The 18,671-nt window shown below is 42.5% G+C and overlaps 2 protein-coding genes across 13 annotated transcripts in view; both read right to left on the reverse strand.

Moving 5' to 3' along the window:
• The window catches only part of LOC101486976 (signal-induced proliferation-associated 1-like protein 2), a 41,080-nt gene extending 38,187 nt beyond the window's left edge, over window positions 1-2,893 (reverse strand). For 3 of the 8 annotated variants that reach the window (XM_004574007.4, XM_012915638.4, XM_004574006.4), the window contains exon 1: window positions 2,630-2,856. The gene's annotated coding sequence lies outside the window, so the exon portion shown is untranslated. Of the gene's footprint in view, window positions 1-2,629 lie in introns of all 8 variants that reach the window. The other 5 variants (XR_013099067.1, XM_076885347.1, XM_012915640.5 and 2 more) reach the window with 5 other exon arrangements.
• A 177-nt stretch (window positions 2,894-3,070) lies between these two features.
• The window catches only part of LOC101471560 (equilibrative nucleoside transporter 1), a 35,771-nt gene continuing 20,170 nt past the window's right edge, over window positions 3,071-18,671 (reverse strand). For 2 of the 5 annotated variants that reach the window (XM_014411527.4, XM_014411526.4), the window contains exons 8-13: window positions 18,577-18,655; window positions 14,395-14,453; window positions 14,182-14,290; window positions 13,936-14,021; window positions 7,366-7,565; window positions 3,071-3,893 (exon numbers count right to left, since the gene is read on the reverse strand). In XM_014411527.4, the coding sequence (XP_014267013.1) occupies window positions 3,782-3,893; window positions 7,366-7,565; window positions 13,936-14,021; window positions 14,182-14,290; window positions 14,395-14,453; window positions 18,577-18,655 (645 nt within the window). In that variant the 3' untranslated portion in view covers window positions 3,071-3,781. Of the gene's footprint in view, window positions 3,894-7,365; window positions 7,566-12,061; window positions 14,022-14,181; window positions 14,291-14,394; window positions 14,454-18,576; window positions 18,656-18,671 lie in introns of those variants that run through there. The other 3 variants (XM_014411528.4, XM_076885352.1, XM_076885351.1) reach the window with 3 other exon arrangements.

Raw genomic sequence — 18,671 nt, forward strand, 5'->3', positions numbered from 1 at the left:
AAAAAAAACCCCTAATAGAATAGAATAAGATAAAATAATATAGTATACACAATAGATATATAGTACAATTGATATGTCACATGACAACAGAAGTCTCAGGGTGCTTTGTATTGAAAGGTTAGATGATCTATTTTGGTGCTTTTAAGTGTTTCTTTAATCTTAGTTTCCTGACTACAATCATCAGAACCCCTCAGGACGGCACAGCCAGTGCCCTGGTCCCTCCCTGAATCATCATCAGTGCAATCAGGAGGTGAATGCTGTAGTTCCAAAGACACCACCACCCAGCTGAAGTTTCACATTCATTCAGGAAACTCCTTTTATTGACCTGGCTTCATTTGCCTGTAAAAAATAAGACTATGAAACAAAGCAGCCAGCAAGAGTACAGGAGAGACGATCATGTGTTTAAATGCAGGAAAAGTAGTGTACTAATTCCTGAGGCCAAGTGGGATCTTTACAGATGTTTCTGTCTGAGAACATCTGTAAAGGCGGATCTTCGTTCAAGGGAAATGATGTTGAAGAAGCTGCAGTCATAAGGAGCAGCAGACTGTGGTGCATTGTGGAAAACTGTTGTCAACAGTCGGCCATCTGCAGATGACAGAAATGCCGTAGTTGGGTCATGAAAAGTGAGTCTGAGGAGTTTATAACATCGGCGTGATTGCCTCTTCCTGTCTCCTGACCCAGTCATCTCAGCTGATTACTGGATTACATCACTTCCTGTTCATAGGGCAAAGAGGTCTCTGAGGAATCTGCTTCCTGTTGGCGGAGGGTGGAGTGAGGTGGGGAGGGTGGGGGGTGATCTTATCTTCAAATTAAGGACAAAGACACAGATTTCAAGAAGCCTGTCCTGCTCGTCATCAAGTTTGCAACTGTCTGCAACACGCCTGTGACATGTATATGCTTTGTGTGAGGTTTCCAGCACATTGACCAGGACATGTCCTTCAACGCACATATTAAACAAATATGTAAGACTGCGTTCTTCCATTTGCGCAACATCTCTAAAGTTAGAAATATCCTGTCTCAGAGTGACGCTGAAAAACTGAACATAACAGAATTGAATTCTGTTATCTGTTACCACACCCAGAAATGTTGTATCAGAAACTTACTACTTCAACATTATTTATCAGCAATTCTGCTCCAGCATCTTTTTTACAATTTCCAAATAACATAAATGTAGTTTTATTCAAATTTAGTGAAAACTTGTTTCTGTCAAACCTTGTTTTCAGTTTTGTGTTCCAAAAGCTGATGTGAATTATCTCCAGCACAAAAAAATCTTTGAATCATCTGCAAATAAAATAAACTGTAATATATCAGATGTTTTTATATATCATTGATGCACAGGTTAAATAAGCTTTGGACCCAATGCTGACCCCTGTGGAACTCCACAAACAATGTCCAGGCACTCTGATATTCACCAAGCCTCACAAATTGTTGCCTGTCTCTCAAATAACTCCTGACCCACTCCTCTAATGCTGTAGTGCTCCAGTTTATAAGGTAATATTTCATGATTGATTGTGTCAAAAGCTTCTTGTAGGTCAATGAAAACTCAGACTGTGCATTGTCTTTGATCTGTTTTATTAGTGATATGTTCAGTTAGTTCCATTAATGCCATGGATGTTGATCTATTTGGTCTGAAACCATACTGACTTTCCATTATTATTTTATGTTTATCTATTAATTTGTCAAGTCTATTAATAAAACCTTTTCCAGTATTTGTGAGAATTGTGAGAGTAGAGAAACAGGCCTGTAATGTGAATTGGTGTCAATCTCCATTTTAAACAGTGGTATTACTTTAGCAGTTTTCATTTGTGTTGGGAACGCACCAGTTTGTAGAGGCAAATTGCAAATGTATGTTAAGGGTTTGGAGCATCGATCAAAGTCTGTAGAGTTTTCAGTTTGTGATTTCCCAACAACATGATTTCCTTTTTTTCCACCACCGTTAAAAACACTGACTGAGGATTAGGCCGGGGGAATATGGCCAGAAATATTTATCACAATATATATTTGAAAATGTGCGATAACGATATAACTGACGCGAGACAAAATACTTTACCACTCCACAACTTTATTAGTGCAAAAAACCCATCAATGTATTTTCACTTAAACAAGCAGCTGTTTTTTATGTGCATTAAAGTTATTTAAAATTTTTACCCATATTCTATCGCCATATTTCATTTTCTAACCATTGCCTAACATTACACCGGTGTTACCGTGAACGTTTGATATGGCCCAGCCCTAGTTGAGGATTACGTTCAATGAGCTTAGTTTCTTTCTCTGCACAGTTTCTTGTGTTCTGTCAGCCAAGTCTGGCCCAACACTTACAAAGAATTTGTTGAACTCATTAACCACATCGCTCATCATTATTAGTCAAATATGAAGGATAATGTAACTGCCTAGAACTATTTTAATAACAATATTTCATGTTTTCCAAATCCCTTTACTGTTATTTTTATTCATATTTAATAATTTCTCAATTTTACATGACCTCAAAATACTAGTTAGTTTATTTTTATACCTCTTGTTCTTATTTTCAACTTCTCTACTTCTGTACTTTATAAATCACCTCACTGCTCAGCAGTACTTCGTTACCGCACTGCTCAGCAGTACTTTGTTTCGGAGAGGGAAATTTTACCTTCTCGAGGACCGAGGATCCAGGGCTCTTCCAGTGTTCTGACTCTCGGATCAGACCCGGACGTCGTGTCAGTCGGTTCCGGTTTGTTTCCCGGTCCAGTCACATTGACACGGACGACACGGACCTCTTGTGCGGGTCCTGGTCTTGGTTCGGTCTCGTTAAACTCTCAGCTGTGTCTGGTCGGACGCTTCAGCTCAGCCAGGCTGGCGATGCGTTTAAGTGATGCTCGGATTCTTTACAGCCAGCCCGGCTGATGCCTTCAGAGGACGTTAATAAACGTGGGAATTTTCTTCACTTGTCTGTCTTTCATTGAGCTGAAAATAAATAAAGTGAAATAGCCCACTGTTCGTTCTGCGGGCGGCTTTCAAAGGTTGTAAACCTTTTGGGGATTCCTAACCTGGATGATCGAGCATGCATGAAGACGATTTGATAAAAACGTCACACACTGCAGTTTTAATTTATTTGGATCCACGTTAAATACACAGTTTTTTTCTCATTACAATATTGATATTACAATATCTCTTGACAAATATTAACATGAGATGAACAGAGATGAAGATCAGACTTCATCAATAACTTCACTAACTCAGTGCTTCAATTTAATACTGTCAAATTATTACTGTGCAGTTTATACTGCTTAACTTTTATTATTGTAATATTAGTAGTATTACTTCAATGTCATTTCATTGCTTACCAAACGTGTAACTCAAGTCATTTCTCATAATGTATGTCAGGATGTGAACCCTTTAAACTTTAATTCTAATCAAGTCACCACATTTCTTTCAATAAAACTCTTAAATCTGGAGTTTAGTCAAATAATTTATCTGGAAATCACAGATGGTGACGCTCTGAGGACTCTATGAAGACGATCAATGTGAATATCAAAGATCTTTTAACCTGTTAAACTTTTTTTAATGTCTCTAATGAATACATACAAAGAATATTCATTGTACAGATTCATGTTTAAGAAATAAATACTGAAAGTAATCCTGCAGCACCTCCATCAGGACAAAAGAGAAAATAATTAAGACAAAGTTGAAGAGCTGTGGAGTTTCAGTCTGACTGAAGCTTTTCTGCCACTCAGACCAGAACTGCACAAAAGAGTTCACTGATAGTTTCACAGTTAGTCCAAGAGAAAGACGACATTTCCAGTTAAACCAGTATTCTAATGAGAAAGGAGAGAGCAGCTCCTAACGCCAAACCCAGAGAGAGGAAGAACGCCATGATGGCTCCAGCTGTTTCTGCTTCATGAGGAAGAACGTTCCTGTTAAAAACCAGAATATTGACATATTATATTATATTATATTATATTATATTATATTATATTATATTATATTATATTATATTATATTATATTATATATTGGAGTACTGTAATTAATTATTATCAGGAAGTCCTAAAAACTCCCTGAAAAGCCTTCAGTTAATCCAAAATTGTTAAGGTAAAATATATATTCTTAGTGCCTATTTTCTGTTTCTATTTTTTATGTAGGCTAGTATATTAAAGAGGCCACTTTTCAGTCATAAAATGTGTTAAAGGTCACAAAGTGGGGAGCAAGACTGGAATACTGTGCAAGACAGGAAAATGCTGCAGCAAGAGTCCTGACAGGGACTAGAAAGAGAGCAGATTTCTCCTTCATTGGCTTCCTGTTAAATCCAGAATCCAAAATCCTGCTCCTCACATACAAGGTCTTAAATAATCAGGCCCCATCTTATCTTAATGGTAAATGGACTGATTCTTATATAGCACTTTTCTACTCTCCCATAGTACTCAAAGCACTGTATACAACATACCACATTCACTCAATCACACCCATTCTCACAAGCACTGACTCTAAACTGAGTGCTTTTCTAACGACATTTACACACATTCACACTCCGATGGATGCATCTGAAGGCAACTTGGGGTTAGTATCTTGCCCAAGGACACTTGGCATGCAGACTGGAGGAGCCAGGGATCAAACCACCAACCTCAGTAGGTGACCTGCTCTACCTCCTGAGCCACAGCCACCAAAGTTAATGACCTTGTAGTACCATATCACCCTATTAGAGCACTTCGCTCTCGCTCTGCAGGCCTACTTGTTGTTCCTCGAGTATTTAAATGGGAGGCAGAGCCTTCAGTTTTCAGGCCCCTCTTCTGTGGAACCAGCTTCCAGTTTGGATTCAGGAGACAGACACTATCTCTACTTTTAAGCTTCAAACTTTCCTTTTTGCTAAAGCATATAGTTAGGGCTGGACCAGGTGACCCTGAATCCTCCCTTAGTTATGCTGCAATAGACGTAGGCTGCCGGGGATTCCCATGATGCACTGGGTGTTTCTTCTTCACTCACTATGTGTTAATCGACCTCTCTGCATCCACAGCATGTCTTTTATCCTGTCTTCCTTCTCTCACCCCAACCAATCACAGGAGATGGCCCCGCCCCTCCCTGAGCCTGGTTCTGCCGGAGGTTTCTTCCTGTTAAAAGGGAGTTTTTCCTTCCCACTGTCGCCAAAGTGCTGCTCATAGGGGCTCATATGATTGTTGGGTTTTTCTCTGTATCTTTTATTGTCGGGTCTACCTTACAATGTAAAGCACCTTGAGGTGACTGTGTGATTTGGCGCTGTATAGATAAACTGAATTGAATCCGAGATGTTTCCAAACCAGCTGAGAGGTACTGTCTCTTCAGCGTGTCTGAGGTCTGCCTCGGCGTCTCCTCCCATAGGGACTCCTCAGCTGACTCTCCTTATGGAGGTGCAGCTCTCACCCCATCTCTGAGGCTGAGCCCAGACACCTTCAGAGGAATATCATTTCTATTGCTTGTATTCTCCACGTCACTACTCACGGCACCTCCTCCCTAATCCTGAGTGGACCCACAACGCTTTTCAACTTTTAAGTCTGTATGTTTTACATCGCAGCTAGTTTTAGACAAAGGCCCCGTTTTCAGAAACCATAAAATAATTAGAAAAATTAACATAATTTTACATTTAAAGATTGATTTTAACACTGTTTTTAATTTCAGTGTCTGTTCAATAATGGGAAAAAAAGTAATTTAAATTTAATTTTTAAATACAAGAATACTCTTGTTGTTTGAAATATCAATAAAATTACAAAAACAGTCTGAAATGTATTTTCTTTATGAGCATACAACATCTGTATTGGTAAATGGGCAGAAGGTAATTTCCCAGATGGTGTATCTTTTATAACCCTAACTGGTAAAATTACAGAAAAAAATACAAATAGAAATGAATAATCTATATTATTTTTAAGATTCCCACAAATCTAGGGGCGGGGCTTATCCCAGCTACCACAGGGCAAGAGGCGGGGACTGTGCCAAAGAGACCGTGCTGCTTGAAATATGAAATAAATATTAAATGCCTGTGAAATTTTAGTCTTGCATTACTAAAAATATACTTAGTATTATTTTATGTTATTTTAATTATAACTTAAAAAAGAAGTTTGTTAGACTATAAATGTTGAAATATAACTTAAGTTTACTATAAAAATATCAATAAGCAGTAAAAAGATTAATTAAGGAACCTTTTTGGTTCAGATTTTGGTTTTGAAGAGAAACAAAGGTGCAGGCAGGCACTCTGTACTGCAGTTAACTTTAAAATCAGCTGTTGTTGATTATGGGACATTTTACGAGGATACAGTGTGGAGGGGAAAACTTTTTTTGAATAGCCAGGGAGTAAAATGTACCATTTATAGTCTGTAATGGATGAAGGATGGCAAAGGAACCTTACAAGACCAGCCGGTGTTCAGATTCGGATAATCTCTGTGAACATGTGAACTTTATAAAATTGTTTTAGAAGCTCCAATAATAAATTCTGAGAGAGGACAAAGGAGCATTTACACTCTGCAGCAGGCACATATACACATGTATACGTGTATGAAGTACAGAGAACAACGCTGTTCTGGGAGGTGCTGAATAATAAGTGACTGCTGAGATGAAAACAGTTCTCTGGAAAGCTTTTAATGCTTCTCTCATCATTCTGTTGCCCCTCCATCTTTGTTTCATCTGGCCAAAAATCTGCTTCAAAGCTGTGCGGGCTCTGTTGTAGGTGTAGTCTGACCTTCCTGTTTCTGAACGTATCCAGTAATTTGCACCTTGTTATAAACACTCCATAAATGCATGAACTGTTAATGTATGCTATGCTATGTCTTCTGATCATACTGCCTAAGGGAAGCATGTTTAACCACCGAGGACCTGGCGTCTACATATTTGGAAATCCCATTTTGAGTTGTCTAGATCAAAATACTAGATTTTGCTCTACAAGGGCCTGATATCCTCTGCTCAGAAACTACATCAGGTAAAAAGATAATTCTTTGTTTTTATATTCATCAGGTTGCAATCAGCCCAAATAGCAAAGAGAAATTAAGAATGCATGCCATTAATGAGTTCGGGTCTTAGGAGGATAATGTAAACAGAATTGGTCCTAGCACTGAACCCTGTGGAACTCCATAATTAACCTCAGTGTGTGAAGAGGACTCTCCATTTACATGCACAAACTGGAGTCTATTAGATAGATATGATACAAACCACTGCAGCACAGTACCTGTAATACCTACAGCGTGCTCTAATTGCTCTAATAGGATATTATGGTCATAAAGCACTGGACCACTCTTGCTGCTAGTGGGTGCACAGGAAGCTGTGTTGGACTCAACTGTAATATACTTAATACTTAAAATGAGCTCCACAGAGAAAATCAAGGCTAACATTAACATGATGGGGTGTTTGCTGTGTGCAGGTTTCTTACCTTGGACCATAACACATGCAGAGGCTTGCCAGGTACCCGTTACTGAAGGCAAAGAGGATCATGAAGAGGATAAAGAAGCAGTCGTGATAGAAAACGACTGGCAGGTGGGCACGAGGGTGAACATTGCACAGCATGAAGAGAGGGATGAAGACCAGGCGACACCCGATGGATGCAGGAAGTATCACACTGTCTTTTCCTGGCTGGAAAAAAAAAGAATACTATCAGCTCACATGTCTTTCAGTTTAACTGGAATATATAGAGCACCATCTACAACAAAGTGCTTTATGATAAACTGAATACTCTCATTAAAGACTGGTACCAATAATGACATTATTTGAATATAGACTGGAATCATAAAGTAAAAAGGGAAGACTTGAAAATGGTAACACATGACTTTGAGTTTCAACGGGTTAACAAAGGACCAACTATGTAATTATGGGCAGAGACTGTTCTGAGGTCAGGGAAACATGTAACAAGCACAACATGACAGGTGTTTGTTTATTACACTGAGAAATAATGTGGTAACTGATGTTATTAGCAAAGGAAACACTAAAGAAATGTAGCATCATTTAAAGATCTTAATAAGGAATTCCAATGTAACTGATCATCACATGTTATATATGTGAGCAAATCTGATTAAAGAATCAAGTATAGTGGAAACAAGATTTAATAGCTATTTTACTGATTCTGTTAAAGCTTTGACTTTTAACTGTTTTGTCACGGCTGGCGGAGTGAGCCGTGTGGTGTGGAGGAAAGGGAGGACCCAAAATGCAGCAGTGACTGATGATACGAGTGATGTTTATTTACAAAGTGACAATGGCAGAAACAAGCAGTGAGGCATGACAAAACAACTGAAGAAACCTAAACTGGGAGAACTAAATGACAAACCTGAGACCATACAAAAGGGGTGCGGGCAGAGAGACGCAGAGACAGGAACACCATAGAACGCAGACGAGCCGACAATGAACACAGACCGACACCCACTAAATATACACACACAAGGTAATCAGGTAATCACACACAGGAGGGAAGAACAGCTGAACCTAATACACATGAGGACCGGAGGACACAAGCTGAACACAATGACAACAGACACAGACCTTCAAAATAGAATAGGAAATCCAGAACATGAGCCTTCAAAGTAAAGCAGGAACACACAGACTGATTTACAACACAACACGGGGACATGAACAGAGCACCAAGGACAGACACAGGTAGGGCTGAATACACACACCAAACTACAGGTTCAACCCTAAACCAATACAAAATCAGAATAAACACAAAGCACAAAAATGAACTTCAAGGAAACACAAAACGCTGGGCCAAAATGACCCAGGACCATGACATGTTTAGGCTCAAACTATTCTGTTACTCCTCCTCTTGGCTCTCGGAGGAGTTGGATGCGTCTTCCACCCTCTCCCTCCCTTAGCTTCCCTTCTATGCTTCTATGTCCTTGTCTCGTCTCGTCTGACTTTAAATCTGAGAGAGCATCTCATTCTTGCTCTTGTTCTCTAAACGAATGTTTCCCAGATTTCATCTGGGAAACATTCGTTTAGAGGAGCTCATGGCTCTTAAAAGAGAGATACACCTGGAGACCAGTGATGGACATTAGAATGACTGAAAAATCGATGCAGTTTGTTCTCCCTAGACCACATACTAACATCTCTCATGCGGCTATACCCCCACCCCCGACGGCACCAACTGCTTGAAGGTTGACGCCAAGAGGAACAACAATATTCTTCCAAGAGACACGAGAATGAACAGACTCTCTGCCCTATTCCTCAAGGTCACCTGCGTAGGCTGCGCACTGTTGATCTTTGCCTAACAGGCGAAAGGACACTTTCTCAGGCTGAACTCAGGACACACATCCCGACATGCACACATGCACACTGATACTGATACGCACTCACCACCCTCCCTCCCTTCCCCCCGATCCAACGCCTCCTCCCATACTTACTTCCCACCCGATGGAGACAGCGGCTCTGAGGCGGGATGAGGTTGCAGCGTCCATGACCCACTGTGTACATTGTGTACTATTATTACTGGTATTAAAATGGCAGAATCTCCCAAGTCAGTAAAAGTTAAAAGGTCATTTAAAACCCTAACCCTAAGCATAGGTTCCACCACAGCATGTTTGAAGTCAGCAGGGACACACCCAGACTGAAGACTGCTATTGACAGCAAACACATACCCACAGATGTCAAAAACATCTTTCAGTAAACGAGATGGAACAATATCCAGAGTACATCTGTGGGTTTCAGGTGGTTGACTGCTTCACTCAGTAATGAAAAGGACACAGGTGTCAGGTTTCCTGCGTCATTGACCCAGTGTTCTCAGTTTTGTCATGTTCAGTTTATTTTGCCACATGTTGTTCTCACTTCCTGTTTTTCCTGTCAGCTCGTCTCATGTGTCGTTAGCCAGATTATGTTCAGCTGTGTACCCACCGGTCTCTCATTAGCATCCTCATCAGTCTGTGTATTTAAGTCTTCTGTTTCCACTCGTTCACCGTCGTGTCATTGATGTTGTCGCTGTTAGGTTGTTGTATGTTCAGTTCCTTCAGCCAGCCAGCCAGCCATTTCCTGCTTCAGTTCTGTTCGTTCATTTCGGTCAGCAATAAACACCAGCCTTCACCTACCAGTGAGTCCAGCGTTTGGGTCCTAGTGATGTGCGATACCACTGATTTCCTTTCTGATCCGATTCCAAGTATTCAGGGTGGTATCGACGATACTGATCCGATACCGATACTTTGTACAAAAACTTACTTTATTTATTGTATCTCAAAATATAGCGTCATCATGATTACAGGACATCATATTACTTGTTCTTATCACTTAATAATGCAGAATTCATCATATAGAAATAAAGAATCTGAAGTTGTGCCTATTTGAACATGTTGCCTGCCTGCAGCACTAAAGGATTCAGTGAGAGACGTCTGTCTCGCCCTAGCAGCACCTGTCCCTGTCCTCCTCTTCAGTTCGCCTCAACATAAGCTCGTCATATTCTGTGATCTGATTTACTGTGAGGTGTTTCACGAGGTTAGTGGTGTTGCCACAACACCTCACTGTCTTTCCACATGTATTGCAAACCACATCTCGGCTGTTTGTGGAGGTAAAATACATCTGTACATAACTCCAATTACACTCAGCCATTGTTGTGAGTGCGCACGCCAGGGGCTGGACACAGTTATACAGCTGTATTTTGCACATGACTATGAAAGGCAGAAGAGGAAGTAATTCCTTCCAATGTTGACAATCCGAATGATATAGTTTCTTTCCACTGTGTTCCTGTTAATGATAAACTACAAATTTACCCTAAATTACTAAACTATTTTAAATCAAATCAAATCAAATCAAATCACTTTTATTGTCACATCACATGTGCAGGTACACTGGTACAGCACATGTGAGTGAAATTCTTGTGTGCAAGCTTCACAAGCAACAGAGTTGTGCAAAAATACAATAATGTAAAACAAGAAAAATATTAGAATGGCTAAATCTGAGACTAATAAATATATGTACAATATATAATAGTATATGCATTACTGGATGTGTATACTAAATATGTTTTTCTACATGTGGGTGTGTGTATATACACATATTTTACAAATTAAATAGAGTAAAAATAAAATAAATATATAAAAAATATACAGAGTTGAGACATGTGCAAAACAGTGGCATTACTGTACAGTATGGAGTGCATAATGTTGAAGTTCCAGTAGTGAAGCTGAGGTGTCTATGACGTGTTCAGCAGTCTGATGGCCTGATGGAAGAAGCTGTCTCTCAGTCTGCTGGTACGGGACCGGATGCTGCAGAACCTCCTTCCTGATGGAAGTAGTCTGAACAGTTTATGGCTGGGGTGACTGGAGTCCTTGATGATCCTCCCCGCTTTCCTCAGGCAGCGCTTCCTGTAGATGTCTTGGAGGGAGGGAAGCTCACCTCCAATTATCCGTTCAGAGCACCGCACTACTCGCTGGAGAGCTTTGCGGTTGTAGGCGGTGCTGTTGCCATACCAGGTGGTGATGCATCCAGTGAGGATGCTCTCAATGGCACAGTGATAGAAGGTCCTGAGGATGCGGGGGCTCATGCCGAATCTTTTCAGTCTCCTGAGAAAGAAGAGGCGCTGCTGCGCCTTCTTCACTGTTTTGTTTGTGTGTACTGACCACGTAAGATCCTCAGCCAGATGTACACCAAGGAAGTGGAAGCTGCTCACTCTCTCCACAGCAGCGCCGTTGATGGTGATGGGGGTGTGTACTTCTCTGCACCTCCAGAAGTCCACTATCAACTCCTTTGTCTTTGCGACGTTGAGGGTGAGATGGTTGTCTTGACACCAGTGGGTCAGGGCGCTGACCTCCTCCCTGTAAGCCGTCTCATCACCGTTGGTGATAAGACCCACCACTGTAGTGTCGTCCGCAAACTTCACAATGATGTTGGAGTTGTTAGTGGCTGTGCAGTTGTAGGTGTAGAGGAGAGGGCTCAGTACACACCCCTGTGGAGCACCAGTGTTCAGTGTGATGGGGGATGAGGTGATGCTGCCCAGTCTGACCACTTGGCGTCTGTCAGACAGGAAGCTAAGGATCCAGTTGCAGAGGGAGCTGCTCAGTCCTAGATCCTGCAGTTTCCTGTCCAGCTTCGAGGGAACGATGGCTTTTCTCTGCACCTGTTTCAGTTCCTCGGGTGGGGAAGTCTTCTGTTTCCACTCGTTCACCGTCGTGTCATTGATGTTGTCGCTGGTAGTTCCTTCAGCCAGCCAGCGAGCCATTTCCTGCTTCAGTTCTGTTCGTTCATTTCGGTCAGCAATAAACACCAGCCTTCACCTGTGAGTCCAGCGTTTGGGTCCTCCTTTCCTCACCCACACTGCAACCACTGACAACAGGCTCAAAGTGGTCACAAGCAACCAAGTTGGCATATAAACAGATGGGTCGGAAGGATAATATGAGACCTGATATCTGTGATCCCGTTAATAAAGAATTTCAATAAGTTTTCACATGTTGCTTTTGATGCTATGTGGGGAGCAGCAGTAGGGGGATTAAGAACTAAGTTAGTGATTAATACGAAGTCTGTGACTGTTATCAGACACGATCTTAGAGAAATATTTCGTTTTTGCTGCACTAATAGCCTTTTGATCATTTAACAATATAAATATTAAAACTAAATTTACAATAAAATTTGTCTTGCATCTTAATACCAGTATAACGGTCTGTATAATTTTCGAGGTCTACAAATAAAGAACCAGATAATAGATTGCATTTATATAGCACTTTATGAGACCCTTTATGGACGTAGACTGGGTGGAAAGAGAAGGAAGCAATCTGTTAATGTTACGTAGATGGAAGTAGGCAGAACGGGTGAGATTATTGATGTGAGATTTATAGGAAAGTGAACTGTCTAGGATGACACCAAGGCTCTTAACCTGAGGAGAAGGGAAAACTGTGGAGTTATCGACAGTGAGTGAGTCAGAGTCAGTTTTTACAGGCTTACATACACACGCAGTTACTGTCCCTCCATTTAAAAAGGCAGAGGCGTCACGATGTGATTATTTTACGTGTAGTTGTTTTTTATTTCCTGTGTAATAATATTCATTTATTTGTATCCTGCTGTAACTTTACTGTATAAAGAGCTAACATCTCCAAAATGTCAGGAGTAGTTAGTCATTATAAGAAGTGTTTGTGAACTAAAACTCAAGAATGTGGGATCCTGTTTGTCCGTAATTTAAACAGCCCAGCGCTGCTCCAGACACAGGGAAAACCAATCCTGCAGGGAGACCTACCTCGGCACTTGTGCAGGTGAAGCCATAGGGAAGATTTGCTTCACCATATTTTCTAGTCTTTGGCTTAGAATGAAGTTGGTTTGGAAACATATTCAGCGATGCTTCATCTCCTGCTTTGCGTTTGTGTGGGCGCCCCATGCTAGCAGTGTCCAAGTGTTTTCTTTCCCCCCCCCTTTTCATACCGCGCCCCCCCTGCAATGGCTCTGCGCCTCCCCTAGGGGGCGGGCCCCACACTTTGGGAAGGTCTGCTGTAAGGGAAGAAGGTGGGAGGGAGGAATCAGGTCTGCAGGAGAGATATAACTGGGTGTCATCAGCAAAACAGTGAAAGTGAAGATCAAATTTGCAGAAAATGGTACCTAGAGGGAGGATGTATATTTTGAAGAGAAGAGGGCCTAAGACTGAACCTTGGGGTACACCAGAAGGGACCGGGAAAAGACGAGAGCAGAATGATTTCAGTTGAATAAACTGGGAGCGGTCAAGGAGATATGATTGAAACCAGGCTAGGGGTGTAGCCACAGCTGCCCTGGGGCAGACTGACAGAAGCGAGGCTGCCATCGGACCCTCTGGCCAACAATAGTAGGCAGTAGGGTGAAGTGTTTTGCCCAAGGAAACAATGACCAGGACAGACAGAGCTGGGGATCAAACCGGCAACCCTCCAGTTATAAGATGAGGTTCCCAACCCGCTGAACCACGGTCACCCAGATGAAATCATGGGAGGGAGAAGACTGTCAATGTGAAGCCGGAGGACCTATTGGAGGTTTGCTGTTTATAGCTGAATTGCTTGATGACAGAACTCAAACTCACCCACATCAAGATGGCTGTTAAGCTCCGCCCACCCCAGTCACACAGGTTAAAGAGCAGGAAGCAGCTGACAGGAATGAAGTACTGGTCTGTAAATCAAACAATTATTTGAATGTTTGCGTGTATCAGTAGAACAAGGAAAAGAAAACGGGGGGCAAATTCACGCAGATAAACATGGAACAAAACACCACAGAAGAAGAAAGGTTAACATTAGCCGTCATTTCAACAGAAAACGAGGTATTGACCGACCCCAGGAACCTCCGTCACTGAGTGTGGATTTGGTGTCGGCAGTGACGGCGGGAAATGTGCCAATGGTTACAGTGAAGGTAAAACAGACTGACAGGGCCAAGATCCAGATCTGAGGGCCAAAGGTCAGAGGTCAGACATTCCCTTTAAAGAACAAACTACAGTTAATATTGATTATAGATTGTTTCTTGATCAGTTAAGTAATGTGTAGCTGACCTTCTTAAAGATTTTCAGCATGGAGACGTCCTGAGGCTTTGTCTGATCAGCTACTGCATCTTTACATAAACAACAGAATAAACAACAAAACAACGTAAATGATAGGATAAATAAAACACATGACAACAGAGCGCTGTAACTGTGATGCCAGATTAATGATTTAGCAATCTGCGTCAATCTCAAAGTGAGATTTTTCTGTGTGGTTCTCTTTTCACCTGATGAGTAACCACGGTAACAGAGTAGTGGGTTATGTTCAGAGCCAGTGAAAGCATTTCACAGACTCTTTTATGTTTTTAGTATGATGGAGGTTTTCTATCTGCAGCTTTTTCCAGAAAACAGTGAATGAAGCCCTGCTGGAAAGCTCCAGCAGCTCAGACTGACTGGAGTTCCATGCTCCAGACCTTACTATTTCTTTGACTGGAGAAAGCGGGTGCTCACAGGAATAGTTTTGTGTGAAAGAAGAGTGACATGCAGATTTATTATGTTTTGTATGTTTCAATTTGTTTTACCCCTCTGTGAAGCGCTGTCTTATAGTGGTGGAGGAGTTTGTGTGTCCCAGAGATCCCAGGGGCTATGTTGTTGGGGGGCTTTTGCTCCTTGGTAGGGTCACCCATAGCAAATCGGTCCTGGGTGAGTGACCAGACAAAGAGTGATTCAAAAGACTCTTATGTGTACATGATCAAGGGAACAGTTCTTCCTGCCCGGGATAGAGCTAGAGGGGCCACGCCTGGAGCCAGGCCTGAGGAAGGTGCCGAAGGGAAAGCACTTGGTGGCTGGGATAGCCCATGTAGCACGGCCAGGCACACCTGGGGAAGGGACATGGGGCCACCTGCAGGAGGTGCTGTAGCGGTCTGATGAATTGTGTGCCTGGTGGTGGCCATGGCAGAGACCCTGGTGATCCATGGCTACCGAGCCTGGCAATTGGGACATGGAACATCACCTCTCTGGTGGGGAAGGAACCTGAGCTAGTGTGTGAGATTGAGAGATACCAGCTAGATATAATCGGTCTAACCTCAATGCAATGAGCTGTCAACTGATCAACACCTGGTGGTGAGTTGGATCAGGTGGATGGGGGATAACGCTAGACAAACCCTGCACACCTAAACGTATAGTGATGGTGCACTGGGAATACCTAGCAGAAGCTCTGGTCTGCTAAATCTTCAACTCCCACCTGCTGCAGAGCTTTGACAGCATTCTGAGGGAGACTGGGGACATGAGGTCTGAATGGGCTGTGTTCAGTCTATCTGTGTCCTCCATTGCTGAGGCTGCTGAACTGAGCTGTGGCTGCAAGGTGGTTGGTGTCATTAGCCTGAAGAAGGAGCCCTATCGGGTTGGCCTGGTTAGCCTGTGGCACTCGACTGGTACCAGCAGACCAAGCAGAATGCAGATCAGGCAGTGGCTTAAGCAAAAACCATGGAAAAAGACTTGATTTTTTCCAGTTTGCCAGAAGTGATTCTGGACCAACTCCTCATGCTCTTGGGGATATTTGAGGGTGCATGGGAGTTTGTCTGACCACTTCGTATGTTTTTTGGACATAAGACATGCATGCATCAGAGTGTTTGGGAGGTGCTTGGGGAGTACGGGGTGTGTAGCCTGTTGTTAAGAGCTATTCAGTACTTATACAACCGTTGGAAGAGCTTGGCAGGCAATAAGTTGGACTCCTTCCCAGTGTGTGTTGGACTCTGCCAGAGCTGGCCTTTGTCACCAATTCAGTTCATTTTTATGGACAGAATTTCTCGGCGTAGTAAAGCAGCAGAAGGCTTCAACTTTGGTGATTTCAGAAACTCACCTCTGCTTTTTGCAGATAACGTGGTTCTGTTTGCTTCATCAGGTGGTGGCCTCTAGCTCGCACTGAAGCAGTTCACAGCTGAATGTGAAGCAACGGGAATGAAAATCAGCACCTCCAAGTGTGAGGCCATGGTGCCTAGTCCAGGTCAGAAAGAAGTTGCTGCCCTCAATGTAGGAGTAAGTATCTTTGAGTTTTGTTCATGAGCGAGATGAAAGGGGAATAGGAGATTGACAGATAGATATGGAGGACTGGACAGATTGTACGATTGGACTGTCTCACCAGGTGGAGGGCCGTTGGCAGACCCAGGACACCCTGGAGAGATTATATCTCTCAGCTGGTCTAGGAACCTCTTGGTGTTCCAAGCTGGAGGAGGTGGCTGGGAGAGGGAGGTCGAGGCTTTTCTGCTTAGACTGCTGTCCCCAGAACCGAGTCATGGAAAAGTGGGAGATAATGGATGGATGGAAGCATGAATGTTCTTATTTCAGTTTATCCCAAAAAGTTAAATCTGTTCATCTGGACATAGTGAGAGTAACATTTCGTCACTCATCCAGGTGACTTCTTCAGTCTCAGCTGACTGCAGATTTTCCTAACCTTATAAACAGTACATTTGTATAATGACTGGAACTAGCAGCTGAATGAACAATGTTCAGTTTCAAGTAAATAACCTGTGTGGAAAATATAAAAAGTAGCAAGGAGAGATACAGTGGGGCAAAAAAGTATTTAGTCAGCCACCGATTGTGCAAGTTCCCCCACCTAAAATGATGACAGAGGTCAGTAATTTGCACCAGAGGTACACTTCAACTGTGAGAGACAGAATGTGAAAAAAAAATCCATGAATCCACATGGTAGGATTTGTAAAGAATTTATTCGTAAATCAGGGTGGAAAATAAGTATTTGGTCAATAACAAAAATACAACTCAATACTTTGTAACATAACCTTTGTTGGCAATAACAGAGGTCAAACGTTTACTATAGGTCTTTACCAGGTTTGCACACACAGTAGCTGGTATTTTGGCCCATTCCTCCATGCAGATCTTCTCGAGAGCAGTGATGTTTTGGGGCTGTCGCCGAGCAACACGGACTTTCAACTCCCGCCACAGATTTTCTATGGGGTTGAGGTCTGGAGACTGGCTAGGCCACTCCAGGACTTTCAAATGCTTCTTACGGAGCCACTCCTTTGTTGCCCGGGCGGTGTGTTTTGGATCATTGTCATGTTGGAAGACCCAGCCTCGTTTCATCTTCAAAGTTCTCACTGATGGAAGGAGGTTTTGGCTCAAAATCTCACGATACATGGCCCCATTCATTCTGTCCTTAACACGGATCAGTCGTCCTGTCCCCTTGGCAGAAAAACAGCCCCATAGCATGATGTTTCCACCCCCATGCTTCACAGTAGGTATGGTGTTCTTGGGATGCAACTCAGTATTCTTCTTCCTCCAAACACGACGAGTTGAGTTTATACCAAAAAGTTCTACTTTGGTTTCATCTGACCACATGACATTCTCCCAATCCTCTGCTGTATCATCCATGTGCTCTCTGGCAAACTTCAGACGGGCCTGGACATGCACTGGCTTCAGCAGCGGGACACGTCTGGCACTGCGGGATTTGATTCCCTGCCGTTGTAGTGTGTTACTGATGGTGACCTTTGTTACTTTGGTCCCAGCTCTCTGCAGGTCATTCACCAGGTCCCCCCGTGTGGTTCTGGGATCTTTGCTCACCGTTCTCATGATCATTTTGACCCCACGGGATGAGATCTTGCATGGAGCCCCAGATCGAGGGAGATTATCAGTGGTCTTGTATGTCTTCCATTTTCTGATGATTGCTCCCACAGTTGATTTTTTCACACCAAGCTGCTTGCCTATTGTAGATTCACTCTTCCCAGTCTGGTGCAGGTCTACAATACTTTTCCTGGTGTCCTTCGAAAGCTCTTTGGTCTTGGCCATGGCAGAGTTTGGAGTCTGACTGTTTGAGGCTGTGGACAGGTGTCTTTTATACAGATGATGAGTTCAAACAGGTGCCATTCATACAGGTAACGAGTGGGGGACAGAAAAGCTTCTTACAGAAGACGTTACAGGTCTGTGAGAGCCAGAGATTTTCCTTGTTTGAGGTGACCAAATACTTATTTTCCACCCTGATTTACCAATAAATTCTTTACAAATCCTACCATGTGGATTCATGGATTTTTTTTTCACATTCTGTCTCTCACAGTTGAAGTGTACCTCTGGTGCAAATTACTGACCTCTGTCATCATTTTAAGTGGGGGAACTTGCACAATCGGTGGCTGACTAAATACTTTTTTGCCCCACTGTATATGTATTAAAGCATAAACTTTTCATGAAGACCTTAAGCCGGTTTGAGGTGATAAGCAAAAGGTTTTTAAAAAATATTTTTTGTACCTCTGTTCATCAGGCTGATCGAATTCTGCTCCAGAGAGATCTGTTTCGTGTTTCTCTCCTGATAAAAGTGGAAAAACTCCTGAAAACACAAACAA

This window comes from Maylandia zebra, linkage group LG6 (assembly GCF_041146795.1).
Source record: "Maylandia zebra isolate NMK-2024a linkage group LG6, Mzebra_GT3a, whole genome shotgun sequence".
NCBI classification, from domain to species: Eukaryota; Metazoa; Chordata; class Actinopteri; order Cichliformes; family Cichlidae; genus Maylandia; species Maylandia zebra.